Source organism: Primulina eburnea, chromosome 16 (assembly GCF_022965805.1).
Source record: "Primulina eburnea isolate SZY01 chromosome 16, ASM2296580v1, whole genome shotgun sequence".
NCBI classification, from domain to species: domain Eukaryota; kingdom Viridiplantae; phylum Streptophyta; class Magnoliopsida; order Lamiales; family Gesneriaceae; genus Primulina; species Primulina eburnea.
Window position 1 is genome coordinate 28355649 of NC_133116.1, and position 15721 is coordinate 28371369.

Consider the following 15721-nt stretch of genomic DNA (forward strand, 5'->3'; position numbering starts at 1 on the left):
TTGTTATGAATATAACATGATTAATATGATTTATAACACATGGTTGATTGACTCTGTTTCTACCATCTATGTTACAAATAACATATACGAAATGAAGCTAATAGGAAATGAGCTGAGCATCTATTCGAGAAACAAGATATGTTCACATGTGGAGGCTATAAAGGACTTGAAATTTAGTTTTGGACAATGGTTTTATTTTGGTTTTGGATAAAACATTTTATGTTCCAAGTTTTTTTAGAAATTTAATTTCAATTTCAAGTCTTATACCGTTTGGGCATTCATTTCAATTGTTGAATAATTCTATGAATTTATTTTATAAATCAAATTTTGTTGAGAATTATACAATGAGGTGATTTTTTTTTTTTCAATTTCCTTGCTCTGATACTAGATGTAAGAATTTATTAATGTTTAACTTAATAACATGATACCGAATGGGAAAAAATGAATCGAATATTACCTTCAGCCACTGCATATGAATATGAAGAACTCCTTGAACATTTCTTGGATTCTGATTGTTTCATAGTCTTCTAAGCACTCCAAAACTCACAATTGATGATATCATGTAACTTTAGGTGTGTATGCTTATGGACCCCAAATACTACTATTTATGGATAACTCATACCATCATTGAGTAAGTTTAAATTTAAATTATAGCTTATCATGGTGAAATTTTTTGAATGTAAATATTTATATGTGCAAAATTATATCTTGATAAATTATATTAATATTTATCGTGAAGGTTATCATAGAGTAGGTTAATTTTTGGTTGGAAAAAACTTGAAATTTTGTTCTCTATATTTGGTGGAATTCTTATTTCCTATAATGATTAATTAATATTCGACAAAATCTCTTGAATCAGTAATCGAAAAATAAATCATAGAAGAAAACGGGAGAATTTGTTTGGAGGTTCCACCGAGATTTGAACTCGGGTTACTGGATTCAGAGTCCAATGTCCTCACCACTAGACCATGGAACCTGTTGTTGTTAAATTTTATTTTATTTATATATTTAATCAATTAACAGAAACGGCTTATTTAATTTACACCACATCAAATTGATTAAATTAATTCAGTATTTAAATATGCTAAAACTATTTTTATGTAAATAAAATTATTTTAAGTAGGATGTTAAAACCTCTATATATTACGTTGTCCATACTCAACAATTATCATGTTGTTTTTATTTTACAATATAATAATTCCGAGAAACCACAAAAATTAAAATATCATAAAAATAAACCAGATTCTTTTCCAAATGTAATTTCTAATTGTTTTAAATTCAAAATTTATTAATTAATAGAAATAATATCTGAAAAATCTATAATTACTTCTTATAGAGAAAAATGATTCACTCTAAGTTTTTAAAGATAATTAAAAAATATTTAAATTTACATAAAATAATAACATAGAAAATACCAGAAACAAATTGTAACAGTCAGTCTTTTGTCAGGATTTACACATTTGCTACCTGATTTCTTTATTACTAGTTGAATTAAAAATGCTCACTTTAACCTTCATAAAACGACACCGTTTCAGGCAGCAAAAACATTCTTGAACAATGTGTCATCTTCCTTGATTTGTAATTTTCCGGCCAAAGTTTTCCACTGATATTAATCAACGATTTCCCTCGATCCATCCACCGCCCTTTTCATCCCCAAGTTCGTATCTTGAACCCTAAAAATCCGATCTTTGCCATGGTTCCTCCAAAATTCACCTACCGAATTTCCCAAATCACAGTAATTTGATTGGATACCAATCCAATTATCCCCCCTTTATTTTGTCTAAACTTGTGCTCGAATTTTCATTCTGAGTCTTTTTATCATCTTCAGTTTCGGTTCTAATTTATCCGGACTAATCCATAATTTTATAAATCTAATTCGAACCCACTTCAAATTTCAGCCTTTTTATATGTGTGGATTTCCCATCTGGACTTGAAAAATAATTTATTTACGAAGTTTTAGTTTCCCCCTCTTTGTTATACTTGAAGATTCTGTCCATGGCAGCCGCTGCTTTGAGGTCGAAATCATCGAGAGACACAGCTTCTGTTGCTGCCTCGCAGTTCAGACACTTCATTCAAAACCATATGCACGCGGGTCGGGTCAACCATTTCCAGAGGAGCTCCAGATATGATTGCAATTATCACAATAGTCATAATTTTCTCTCAAGCTCACTCTTTAATTTCTCCTCATTCAAACCCATTTCGCTACGTGGTGAATATGTCGACAGTGGCAAGAATTTCACAAAATTTCATAGGAATAGGAGGAAAATCCGGAATATTAGCTCTCAGGGTGATCCACCTGAGGTCTGGCAGCCACCTGGGGTGGGAAGGGATGGGATTGTGGTGAGGCCGGGGGTAAAATTTATCCAGGTGACTGATAGAGATGGACCGAATTCCGGCTCCGGTGGAGGGTTCGGGTCAGAAAGTAAAGATGAGTGCTGGGGAGGGTCCAACTTGGGGCCAAATTTCCCCACTCCGAAGGAGATATGTAGAGGACTTGACAAATTTGTAATTGGACAAGAAAGAGCTAAAAAGGTTTATTTGTTTTTTTAAAGTTAGTTACAAGCTCTGTTATATTTCAAACTTGTTCATTTTTCGAATTTGAGGATTACTTACCTGATTGATATCTTGAAATATGTATTGTGTATAAAATGGAGGGGGCGAATTGGAGGTGGTAAAAATATTTACTTTTAAATGTTACAACTTGTGACTCGCAATAAATATTTGATTAGATACTTCAACTCTGTTTTAAATATTATTTTGTGGATGCAGGTTCTTTCTGTAGCAGTTTATAATCATTACAAGAGAATATATAGTGATTCTTTGCAAAGGTGATTCTTCTTGATATCCAGCTTCATCTGACCTACTCTTGTGCAGTTGTGCAGTTTATAGTCTAATTCTAATAGGTTTTAAAATTAAATTAGCTTAATCAAAAAACTTGGTTTATCTCCTGTCTGTGGATATTAGCTGATTTTGATGTTATGGGGTTATAAAGTTCTGTAAACGGTTGCTGTTTGTTGTTTTCATAGTTCTTACCTGTACTTAATCTGTATGTTTTTGCTTTAAAATTTTACTTACAAGTGAATATATCTAATATTGGTGTTATGCCTTGAAAGTTAGGTCTGCAGGGAGTACGGTCGGTGATAAATCCGATGTCGCAGATAATGAAATTGTGGAGCTTGAGAAAAGCAACATTCTTCTGATGGGGCCAACAGGTTCAGGTAATTTATTCAGTGTTTGAATTGTTTACGAAGTTGTATATATGTGTGCATATATATCTGTATTCAGGCCTATAATACTCACAATTTGTGGCAAAAATTTATACGAAGAATTTAGCTTTTACGAGGGATTATAGGACTTTGAAACATTGTTTTTGTTTAATGTAGTTGATCTTAGATTTGTGTATCATCTGGGATCATTTCAATTTATGGTCACTGTCGTCCATTTATGATTCAGACTAATTTATTCAGTTTCTTTATGGTATCCCCAGTTTTATGCTTGACAATAGAAGGAATTGTTTAAAAGTATTATCCTTGTTAGGGCATAATCCTCCTTTAATAATCTAGTAGCTGTTTTCTTGTTTTTTTGAATTTCTATTTCATTTGATGAACGACTATTTGAGAGGTAGAGAATCAGAAAATTTAATGTCAAACCTAAGAATTGTCAGTTGCATAATTATGGATTATTCATATTGAACACTGTCTTTCTCTTCCAGTAATATCAGTTCACTGTGTGCTTTTAAAATCTTTGTAAGGACAGGGAAGACGCTACTTGCCAAAACTTTGGCGCGGTTGGTGAATGTTCCCTTTGTAATTGCTGATGCCACTACACTTACTCAGGTAAGATGTTTTATCTTTTATTTTTATATGGCAATGTTCTTTTTACAGTCACCTGTTTACGAACCTATGTGTTGCCCTTGCTTATCGGGTCGTTACCACCCAGGACATAATCTGTCATATTGTCTGTGGGAGCAGTGCAGTTGGAAATCTTTTTTTTCCCCTTTTATCAACGAGGTTTCTCAGTATATGTAAACCTATTTCACCAAATGCTACAATGGTGTTACAGATTTTTATGACATCCTTGTTCTGTGGCTTTAATCTGATAAATCTCATTTTGCAGGCAGGATATGTTGGGGAAGATGTGGAGTCCATTCTATACAAGCTTCTGACGGTGAGTTGCATATTATTTTCTCTATTAGTTGGAGTGGAATCTTATTCTGACTCCTTTTCTGCATGATATAATTTAAATGTGATGAATTTCTAGCTAAAAGCATTGCTATTTTGTATCTGTATGTGTTTTTGGGTATGGGTAGATTCTTATATCTATTGGTGTGTCTGCAATGCCCTACAGTTGGTGACAAGCATCTGATTTTCCTTATTTTTTGTCAGCTTTAACAACTTTATATAATGTTTTTCCCTGCGTTTATTGATCAGAAATCAGAAAACGATATAATTTGTTTCAATTTTTACGCTTTTATACTTTCGCTCAATGGGGTTGTCGAAAATTATGGATTTTCTGACATGGTTTGATGATTTAATATTGCTAGTTTCCTCACAGTGACATCAGACTTGTTGGTATTCAAATTACGAAGTTCATGCATAATTTTTAAGAACACTGATGAATGAATTTGCATGAACTATTATCCTATTTACGAAGACTTTCTTTATTGATTCTGATCATCATTAGAGCCATTGGTTCACATTAGCTAAAACTCGTGTTTGTGAAACTCTAGTACCTAATTAGATGGTAAACTACATCATCTAAAATTCTATAAGTTTATCATGGAAAGTGATGTTAGCCTTGGTTCTCCGTTTCAGGTTGCAGACTATAATGTAGCAGCCGCGCAGCAAGGCATAGTTTATATTGATGAAGTTGACAAGATCACCAAAAAGGTTCTAGATTATTGCTGCCAAATCATGCATCAATCTACATATGCTAAGCCTGCTGATATTGAATTCGATGTATTGTGTGTCTTGTTCTTTCTCGACTCTATAGGCTGAGAGCATCAACATTAGTCGAGACGTGTCTGGGGAAGGTGTCCAACAAGCACTATTGAAAATGCTGGAGGGAACTGTAAGTGCTTTGATTTACTTCCCCCTTTGATGAACCTGAAGTAGTCTATTGGTGATTTTTCATCTATGTGATAAATCTATTTTCCAAGACAAAAAACAGCAATTTCTTTCTCCGAAAGACTTTCCTAAACATTTATCCGAAGTTTTTCAGTCTGAACTCCCAAAACAATACCAAACAAGTCCAGAGTGTTTTATAATCTTAACCTGATTTATTTTCAATCGTGATTCTGATTAATGAATTTTTTTAATATCAGGTGGTCAATGTTCCAGAGAAAGGCGCTCGAAAGCATCCAAGAGGTGAAAATATTCAGGTATGTTTTGACAGTAAAACGACCTTTCTTGCAGTCTTATGCCTTTTTCCAGATCAGCATACCATTTGGAAGAATGATTTGAATAAAATAATTGCTTTGCGATTTGTGAATTGGAAGCTTAGTGACAGCAACAAATTTTGTATTTGCAGATTGACACGAAAGACATCCTCTTTATATGCGGAGGTGCTTTTATTGACTTGGAAAAAACAATCTCAGAGAGGTCATATTACAATATCAATTTAAATACCATGAATGTTGTTACCTGTAGTTGTCAAAAGCGCAAGGTGCATTAAAGCGCTCAGGTGTCCCGAGGCTTAAAATACAAAGCGAAGCGCACGCTTTACGGAAGTAAAATGTAATAAATAAAATATTTTTAAAAAAATAAAATAAAATCAGTGAAACATGAGATATCAAATATTATGTCATCTATCATTTTCATCTTCCAAGTATCAAATATTAAAATGTGAGGGCAAAAGGCAAAGGCAATGTGATAAATAGAGGAAAATTATCTGTCATATTTTTTAAAACTAAAAAACTGTTTTTTTCTATGAAGCGCCAACAAGCGCGAGCTTCATGGAAGCCGTGTGCTTTTGGAGTGCACTGAAGCGCTGCCCAGGCTGTGCACTTCACTGCGCTTTTGACAACTATGTTGTTACCTCTTGTTTTGGATTGGAACCTACAATTTTTCACGTATTTGCAGACGTCATGATTCTTCCATCGGCTTTGGTGCCCCCGTACGTGCAAACATGAGAACTGGCACTTTAACAAGTGCTGCTGTGACATCATCATTGCTCGAAACTGTAAGCTGGATAGCATCTTTCTCTTAAGCATAGATTCCCACTGTAGGCTAGAAGACGTATTTCAATGACGCACAAGTTTTTTTCTCAGGCTGAAAGTAGTGATCTAATAGCATACGGGCTAATACCTGAATTTGTTGGACGATTTCCTATCCTTGTTAACTTGGCTGCACTTACTGAGGATCAGCTAGTTCAGGTAAAACACGAATTATGAATCGTGCTCGTTGTGTTTACTTATCTACTTTAGTGACAATGCTACACGATGTTTAAATTTGTTTTTAAGGTTTTAACTGAGCCTAAAAACGCGCTAGGAAAGCAGTACAAAAAGATGTTCCAAATGAATGAAGTAAGTTTTCATTACCCTTCCATTAATTGACCATTTTCTGTGAAAACAGATTCATTGTAATAAAAATTCTCCTTGTTTTTCTCTGAAGAGTAGTAGTATCTTTTCACGTTAGATAAAAATTTCAAGTTGTAAACTGTGCTCTTGTTTATTAGGTGAAGTTACATTTCACAGAAGATGCGTTGAGATTAATCGCTAGGAAAGCAATAACAAAGAACACTGGAGCTCGGGGTTTGCGTTCTATGCTAGAAAACATATTGATGGATGCTATGTACGAGGTTTGTTAGTCAAGTTCTGCAATATTTTACTCCTAATGTCAATACCTAGGACAGATTTACTGGGGGTGAGGTCTGAGGGGACAATTCTCCCCTTCAAAGAAAAAAAAAATTAATTTTTTTTTTTTGTAATTTTTCTAAAGATTCATCCCCCAAACTGCCCTTCCCTCGTTATCTCATCCAGGAAATATGTAGATCCACCCATGTGCGTATCCCACTGTATAGGATATATCTCTTGCTCTTTACATGTTTTTTTCTCTTCTGATCTGTTTACATGAAATAATGAAATAAGAAAGATTTATCTTTCAGATTCCTGATATTAGAACAGGGGATGATATAATAGAGTCTGTTGTAGTGGATGAGGAGTCAGTTGGATACGAGGGTCGTATAAAGGGTGCCAAGATCCTTTATGGCAAAGGGGCGCTCAACCGCTATCTTTCACAACACAAGATTAAGGTTTCAGAGGTTCGTACGAGTAAAAGGGTCTCATTTTTATGCCTAAATATTTCGATCTATGTTGACATGAGCTGACAATTGTTTCTACTACATTACAGACGCTTGCCGAAGGTTCCGAAGGAGAACCTGAGATCGAGCAGGAGCTTCCATCTATTGTTGCACTATAAACTTTGATAACATTTATCGATTTACCGTGTACAGTATGGAAATTCAAATGGAGTTGATTTAGAGGCTCAGTTGATGCAAATTTGTTGCCATCTTCCCAGACATCCTCTTCTGTTGCTCCGACATTGGGTCTTATCTCCAAATATGAGAAATAATTACATCTTAATTTTAAGAAATTCAAATATTTCGAGTTGAACTTGCTACAATCATGTGGTGCTTATTTCTCCATGTTATGAGATTCCATAAAGGAAAATACAGTAGCCAGAGATAGATCTTCTCTCAACAGACGAGCTTGCATCATAATCTGCATCAATATAAAATATCAAGAGCGAATCTGCCTTTACTATGATTTTCTTTTAGATTGTGCTTGGGTGGAAGGAAGCCATGAATTTCAAATCCATTTGGTGGTTTAGAGAAATTTGTATTGGTTGTATTGAAATTCACAACTTCCTCATATTTGTAGATGTAATGTTAGTTGTGGTGAATTTGAAAATTTGAAATACATTCAAGCTATGTGTCATTTCAAATTCTTTCTCAGATGGAAATTATTTCCTCTAAATCAGATTCATCGTTCCAAACATAATCTTGTTATCTGCTTGCAAGTGAACTCCCTTCGGATATTGCGTAATTTGATTCGCTATATCGATGATAAATGTAATATCTGGATGAGTATGTCCATCTCAAAAGGGGTAATTTTGCAGCATTCGTTTACTCAAGAAGCTAGAACCCCATGGGAAACCACTAACCATGACAATTATCATTTAACATAGAAACACATTTTTTTTGAGTTGGGGGAAATATTTTGTTAAAATTGGGTATCCTTGTTTTATACAATATACGACTCAGGTTATATAAAAGAGTAGTATCATGTACCATTATTTTATCTGAATATATTTATTTATCATCTTTATATTCATTATATTATTCATCATACATCATCTCATGTACAAGCCAAACGACGTCGCTAGGGGAAATCTTGAATTTTTTTTAATTTTGAATATCTTTCCTCCTACTAGTGGGTTCAATTATATCTAGAACCAAAAATCTTGATCCTTGAATTAATCCAATTTTGTAGTAGGGGCCTAAGAGGTGGCATTGCTCTCAAGTACCTGAGTTTCTGTCCGTGATTGAAAGTGTTGTCTTTTATCCATAACTCAATGGGGCCAAAGTATTGAATTATACATGTGCTTTCGATTTATTTCTGTCTGTTGGAAATTTAACATAACATGAAATGAATTCGACGAGGACGTAACACATAATATAAGACTGAGTTCTAATATCTAATTATTGATATTGAATTTGAGACTGAAGCTGACGAGATCCCATAAGCACGCGATTCTTCTAAACCCTTGTGCAATTATATAGATGATGTATTTTCTAAATTTAATTGCATTGATTTAGGGACATTGTATATCAGTATTCATAGATGTTCTCTAATATCATAAAGAGACTCGAGATTTGGCGAATTTTGATGATATCTATCTGGTATATAATAAATATGAGATATTTCAATATTTATTGTAACAACCCTCACTTACTACTTAAAATATGCGAAAAATAAATTTTTTCTATCTAATTAAATTCATAATTCTTAATTTTTAAACTCAATAAATACATACACATAGTTTTCGAAAACTCCAAATAATTATACCTAAAAATTCAAAATAAAACAATTCAAATACTTATTATTTTGAGACGTAAAAATGATCCACGTTGACATTCATAAAATATTTTAAACCATCCAAAGAAGTTATTTGTTTCCCAACCAAAAATGCTATAAAATAAATTATAGTACTAAATCAGTTTTAACATCCATAAAGCTCATAACTCCAAGGTCATCGGGCGTGCAGTTCCTACGGTTCGAGCTTGCTCACTGGTCACGACCTCCAAGCTCCTCGACAATGTCATCTGCATCAATCATGTATGGTGAGTCTAAAAACTCAGCATACATAAACCATTAATAACGAATACTACATAATAAAAGTCTTGCAATTTAAACATACTTGATACATAATTTACGTAAGAACAAATAAATATGACATGACTTTCCTTCATAAATATTTTCGTAAAACATGCTTCACTTGACATAACATAAACTTAAATATTTTGCATAGAGTTCTGCTCATTGAAATGTAGCACCATAACATAATTCGTTAGATCAAACTAGCACAACGGTGCTTGGCCGACAAGGATCACAATAGCCTTTAGACTGGGATATTCACTGTCAATCATAAGACAAGTTGAAAAGGTCCTTGGACACGTTCTTTGTCTTCCAGACCCGTACATGCATAATTTGGCCACAAGATAACTTACATACCTAAAAAATTGTATGTTAGATTTATTTACTAACGTCGTAGACCTGGGTGGATTGACCCCATGTATGCTGCCCCAACTTAAAACTTACTACTCAAAACTACTCATAAACTTACATCTTACCCGTTCGACTCCCGAACAAAATAAAACGACTTGCGACTTACCCCCATGACTCGAGACTCGACTCGACCTTGACAAACAACCTAACACATTGTCCATAGCCTTAGAATCTGTAATGCCCGAGATTTGATGTGTTGTTAATCTAAAATGATTTGTTGATTAATTGATGTGATTATAGACAGAAAGGATCAGACCGAGGAAGTCAGAAAGAAGTTGGAATGTTGTGCGAGGAATGAGCCTCGCGCATATGCGCGACTAGACCGGGCGCATATGCGCGGAATAGGCTGAACACCTCGCGCATATGCGTGACAGGGATCGGCGCACATGCGCGAGGGTACCCGAGAGTTGTGAAAAATGAACAAGGGCCTCACGCATATGCGCCGAGTGAGAGCGCGCATATGCGCGAGCTGCTGTGAAGTTAACGCGCCGAGACATATTGTCTCGCGCATATGCGCCAAGTGATGTCGCGCATATGCACGAGACGTGCAATGCATAGATTGAGCCACCTAGCCTTCACATGCATTGATATATATAGAATTTTCTCATTTCCTTCAAACTTCAGAGAGAGAACCGAGAGGAATTTTAAGGGAAAAGCTAAGTTCGTGAATTAGAATTGAAAGCTACATAAAATCTGTCCGTTTCAAATTTCAATCCGACTTCAGTACTGTGTTCCTATCGACGCAGGCTTCAACTGGACGTAACTTTTACTAAGTTTTGGTATGTCTTGAAATTATGATAATGTCAGAATCGGATATGATTCATATATAGTGTTCTTGACATATTAGACATCGTATAATCGAAGTCAGATTGAGAAACAGATTGATTGTGGAATTGTTATGATTTTTCAGAATATATCGATTGATATTAGACAGATTTGGATTGTTGATTGATTACAGATTGTATTGGATATTGGTTATGGATTGTAATTAATATCTGTTAAGATTGAATTGACCGGATATCGGGACTACGCCGTTATGCCATTGATTTTGAATTAAATCCAGATTGATCCGAATTGGTATTGTTTGGAGTAGTATATTGATATGGTACTATTGATATTGTCATTGCCAGATTGAGGATTGACAAACTTTAAATTCCAGACAGGAACGACATCAGAATTTTAATAAAAGAAAGGTATAAATAAATGTTGATTCGGGATTGCACAACTCGAGTTAGATTTGACTTGAGTTTCCCAAAATCACATACTGAATGATTATTGCATTTGATATTTGCAATGTTTGATATTGATATACTTACTCTATTGATTTATATCAAAGCATGAGTTAGAGTTGGGAAGATCCGCCTAGTCGTTGGCAGAACCGCCAAGTCACTGGACTTTTGGATATATATTGATAGACTGAGGAGAAGATCGACTCCTATTGCAGATCTTCAATATAGACGGCCAAAGTCTGGGACTAAGAACGTACCACCATCTAGCTGGGGTAAAGTAGATGGGAGAACGTTGCGTTCTTATTCAGATCGGGATACCTAGATTAGGATGAGTCGAGTCTGAGATGATGAGTCTAGAGTTTGATTTACAGTTTTATATCGATTCATGTCTTTCAGATTTGATACATGTTATTGATATGTGTTTCATGCTTTTATATATGTTTATATGACTGCATGCTTACATTGTTTATACAGGGGATATAGTTCTCACCGGAGTTATCCGGCTGTTGTCTTGTTTTGTATGTGTGCATGACAACAAGTGAGACAGGATCAGGGTCACGAAGAGATTTAGAGATTCAAGATTAGCGAGGAGATCCGGACTTAGGATAGAGTGGTTTTTCAGTACTTGATGTAGTGGCTGAACTCTAGTTGGAATAAACATATGTTGTACATGATTTGTACTTTATGTTGATATTTATATCAGATTGATTACTTTACGTTTCCACATTGTATTTTAAAAAAAATTTAGACCCAGACTAATTAAATGATCCTAATAATGATTAAAAGATGGAATAGGTTTGGGTCACCACAGCAGGTGGTATCAGAGCGATATATCCTTGAGACTGAGATAGGAGCTAGTGAGCGGGGTAGATTGAGTTTTATTTCCTTGTTTTTGATTGCTAGCATGATTTAATGCTGTGAAATACGTGTTTACCTGGCTATCTGATTTGATTTGGCAACGTGTTTATTGAGAATGAATCAGATACGATTCTTGATCAACAGTAAGATGATCAGAGGAGGACTGAAACAGGTTCGTTATATTTGGTTACTAACCCTTTTGGTAATCAGATATGCCTCCCCGAAGAATACCAGAACAGAATAGTACTTCGAATCCTCCAATTGATGTTACAGCGACACCGATGGAAACATTGTTGAAGAGGTTTCAGTCATTTAAACCGCCAACCCTGAAAGGAACATAGACTTCTGTGGACTGTGAGAGCTGGTTAGATGACATAGAAATGCTGTTTGAGTCTTTGGATTACACAGATGAGCGGAGAGTGAAGCTGATAGGGCACCAGTTGCATGATGTTGCCAAGAACTGGTGGATTACAACCAAGCGGGCCTTGGAGCATCGAGGTACGACTATTACCTGGAATGTTTTTAGAATTGAGTTTTATCAGAAATTCTTCCCAGTGTCGTACAGGAAAGATAAGGGGGCAGAATTTGCCAATCTGAGGCAGGGGCAGTTGAATGTTGAAGAGTATGTGACAAGTTTTCTACCTTGTTGAGATTTGCTCCACATGTGGCCGAGAATGAGGAAGAGATTGCTGATCAGTTCATCAATGGTTTGAATCCCGAGATCTTTACATTGGTGAACACAGGGCGACCGAATAATTTCACTGATGCCCTGAACCGATCCAAAGGAGCAAAAGCTGGTCTGATGAGACAGAAAGGAGCTTCGTATGTTCCCCCAGCACCGAGGCCACAACAACCTCCTTCAAGATTTGAGGGTGGTAGCAGCAGTAGTGGAAAGAAATATTTCTTGAAAGCCCGAGGAAAGCAGTTTAAGAAATCAGGGAGCAGTTCATCTAGCTCTGGTAGTTCTCGACAGAGCCAGAGCTATACTGGAGTGTACTATAGAACTTGCGGAGGGAGACATCCGACCGAGCAATGCCAGGGAGTGACTGGTAGTTGCAACATCTGCAAACAGTAAGGACACTTTGCTAGGCTGTGTCCACAGAGAGGTTCCCAATGATTTCAGGGAACCGAATCATCTGGATCAGCGGCAAAAATTGATAGACGATCCGCTACTGTTCATTCATTTCAGCCAGCCCCAGCTCAGTCACAGCAGAGGCCCGGAGGTAGCCAGACAGTGAGCCAGCCTCCTAGAAAGCAGGCCAGAGTATTCGCATTGACAGAGGAGGAGGCTCAGGAGACACCAAATGATGTTGTTGCAGGTAACTGTTTTATTTTTGGTTACTCTGCTTATGTATTGATTGATACTGGTGCTTATCATACATTTATTTCTGAGAAATTTGCATTGAGTCATGCATTGCCTATTGAGTCATTATCGTCTGTAGTGTCTGTTTCTTCTCCGTTGAGGACATGTTTAATATCAGTGAATTCTGTAAAAACATTACATACTACAGTATAACGGGCATGAGATTGAGTTAGATTGCATCGTACTTGGATTGTTTGATTTTGACTGTATTATCGGGATTGATATGTTGACCAAGTACAGAGCGACTGTTGATTGTTTCCACAAGATTGTGAGATTCAGACTAGATATGGCTGATGAGTGGAAATTCTATGGTAATGTTTCTAGATCTAGAATTCCTTTGATATCCGTATTGTCTATGACTCGATTGTTACAGAAAAGAGCAGAGGGATTCCTTGTCTATTCAGTTGACTCACTGAAATCGAGTCCATCATTGGCAGATCTGCCATTGGTGTGTGAGTTTGCTGACGTCTTCCCAGATGAGATTCCGGGATTGCCTCCGATTCGAGAGATTGACTTCAGCATTGAGTTGATGCCTGGTACAGTTTCTATTTCTAGAGCTCCGTACAGAATGGCACCGATTGAGTTGAAAGAATTGAAAGATCAGTTGGAAGATCTTCTGGCCAAATAAGGCAGGAAATGACGCGAACGAAGTACTTTCCAATGTCCAAATGGAGGCGTTGTTTGGTCATTTCGGTAGGATGATGAGGACCCAGTTGGAACCCTTATACGAGAAGATTGATAGGCTTGAGGTTAATACTAGTGGGAACGGGTCTAGGCCGTTGCATGCAAAGCATGTGAGGTACGAAGAATAGGAGATGTATGATAGGCGAGGTAGTAGAGTTGAAGGGAATAGAGCATCGTACTTGACTCGTAGTGATGATCAGCGACGTGATGAGAATAGTGAGTATAGAAGCAGGGAAGGGCATAAAATGAGTAGTATTAAGATTAAAGCTCCATCTTTCCATGGGGAAGCTGATCCAAAGGCGTATCTTGAGTGAGAGGAGAAGGTATAGCGTGTTTTTAAAACCCAAATTTATTCAGCGGCTGAAAAGGTAAGACGATCTTTTAGCGAGTTTACTGACTATGCAATTACTTGGTGGGTTAAGTTAAAGCAGGGTAGGAGATGATGTGAAGAGGACCCTATAGGCATGTGGGATGAGATGAAAAGGGTGATGAAGAAACGATTTATTCCTAATCACTATGATAGAAGAGATGAACGTGCTTGTACGGGGATTCGTTTGCATCCTAGTTTAGTTTAGACTTAAACACTGTAGCTGAAACTGAATTTGAAGTTGAGGTTAAAGTTGTTGATGATAGTATTGCACTCGTTGATGAGTCAAATGATGTTGAATGATATACAGTGGAGACTGAAGCATTAGGTGGAGAAGAAATGTCTAATTTGTCTACTGTGGAGGAGAAGAGTAGACAAAGTGAAACTTTATTTCATACATGTATTGAGGAAAAATGTACGTCTCTTGTTCAATTGAATCCAAAAGAAGAAGTTCATGAGGTTCAATTGATAGTTCATGAAGTGAGTGAAAAATATTGTGAATTGGTGAAAGAAAGAGTAAACAAAAGAGTGAGGTGACTATAGAAAGAAAACAAGATCAAAATGATGAGATGAGAGAAAAAGAAAAAGAAAAAGAAAAGAAAAATAATTTGATGGCCCAAAAAATGAGGTTGAGAGTTATTTGTTCTTGGATAAACCCCTTCAAATACCTTTGTACAAAGCGGTTTATTCTCATTGTAATGATATAGCCGGTTCAATCCTGAGCGTGGTTAGTTCTTCATTGTAGGATTCTGGAGACATCATGTTAAGGAAGAAATCAAACGTTGATGGTGGGACAGTGCGATGGGATGATCCATGTGAAGTTAGAAGTAATCGATACAGGACAACCATGAAATTGGGGTTCCACGCGATGACGGAGCATGTGGACAGCATAGCCTATAGACTAGGGTTGAAAGGTAAAAATGTTGATAATATAATTCTTTTTATTATTAACTTGCTTCGTTTTTATGTAGGGAGCGAAGATTTGATGACAAATCTTTTGGAAGAAAAGGAGTATGATATGAATCTGACCGAACATGACGTGCTAAATCTTGGGAGTTGATTCAGATAGGTGTTGATGTCACCCGGGCGAAATGGTCAAGTCGGGTCGGGAACTCTACCTGGTAAACTATCAAAAATTTATAATGAAGGAAACTGAGCAAGGACTTATATCTGTTGATGAGGATATATCTCTGCAATATGGCCTCGGCTGGAACCTGTAAACAAGGAAAGGAACTCGTGAATGGGCGCCGGAGGGGTGTCCGACGTGACCACTCCGATGCTTAAGTCAGCAGGGTACTCAAGCAAGAAAACCAATGTAGCCAAGTGGTGGTTGTGATGATTGGTGTGTCATAAATGAAGGTATTAAATGTCAATAAGTGCTGAGTAGATGATAAATGCGGGTAAAAACCTGGTATTTATAATAGAGGAAGCAA

The 15721-nt window shown here is 36.3% G+C and overlaps 1 protein-coding gene and 1 non-coding gene across 2 annotated transcripts; one reads left to right on the forward strand and one right to left on the reverse strand.

Annotated features, from left to right (window-relative positions):
• Positions 1-904: 904 nt before the first annotated feature.
• TRNAQ-CUG (transfer RNA glutamine (anticodon CUG)) lies at positions 905-976 on the reverse strand. The gene has a single exon. It is a non-coding gene; the product is annotated as a tRNA-Gln (tRNA).
• Positions 977-1534: 558 nt separating this feature from the next.
• Positions 1535-7975, forward strand: LOC140816183 (CLP protease regulatory subunit CLPX1, mitochondrial). Its single transcript, XM_073175266.1, has 15 exons — positions 1535-2532; positions 2770-2828; positions 3118-3218; positions 3757-3836; positions 4117-4167; positions 4815-4889; positions 4993-5070; positions 5324-5380; positions 5530-5600; positions 6081-6180; positions 6269-6373; positions 6461-6523; positions 6676-6798; positions 7105-7260; positions 7350-7975. The coding sequence occupies exons 1-15, from the start codon at positions 1996-1998 to the stop codon at positions 7416-7418; spliced, it is 1725 nt and encodes a 574-aa protein (XP_073031367.1). The 5' UTR covers positions 1535-1995; the 3' UTR covers positions 7419-7975.
• Positions 7976-15721: the final 7746 nt, after the last annotated feature.

Excerpts from the sequence above, each read along its gene's own strand:
- LOC140816183 (XM_073175266.1), top strand. The coding sequence starts at position 1,996 with ATGGCAGCCGCTGCTTTGAGGTCGAAATCATCGAGAGACACAGCTTCT. Across the intron at positions 4,168-4,814 it reads TTCTATACAAGCTTCTGACG|GTTGCAGACTATAATGTAGC; the intron begins GTGAGTTGCATA and ends TCTCCGTTTCAG. Across the intron at positions 7,261-7,349 it reads ACAAGATTAAGGTTTCAGAG|ACGCTTGCCGAAGGTTCCGA; the intron begins GTTCGTACGAGT and ends ACTACATTACAG.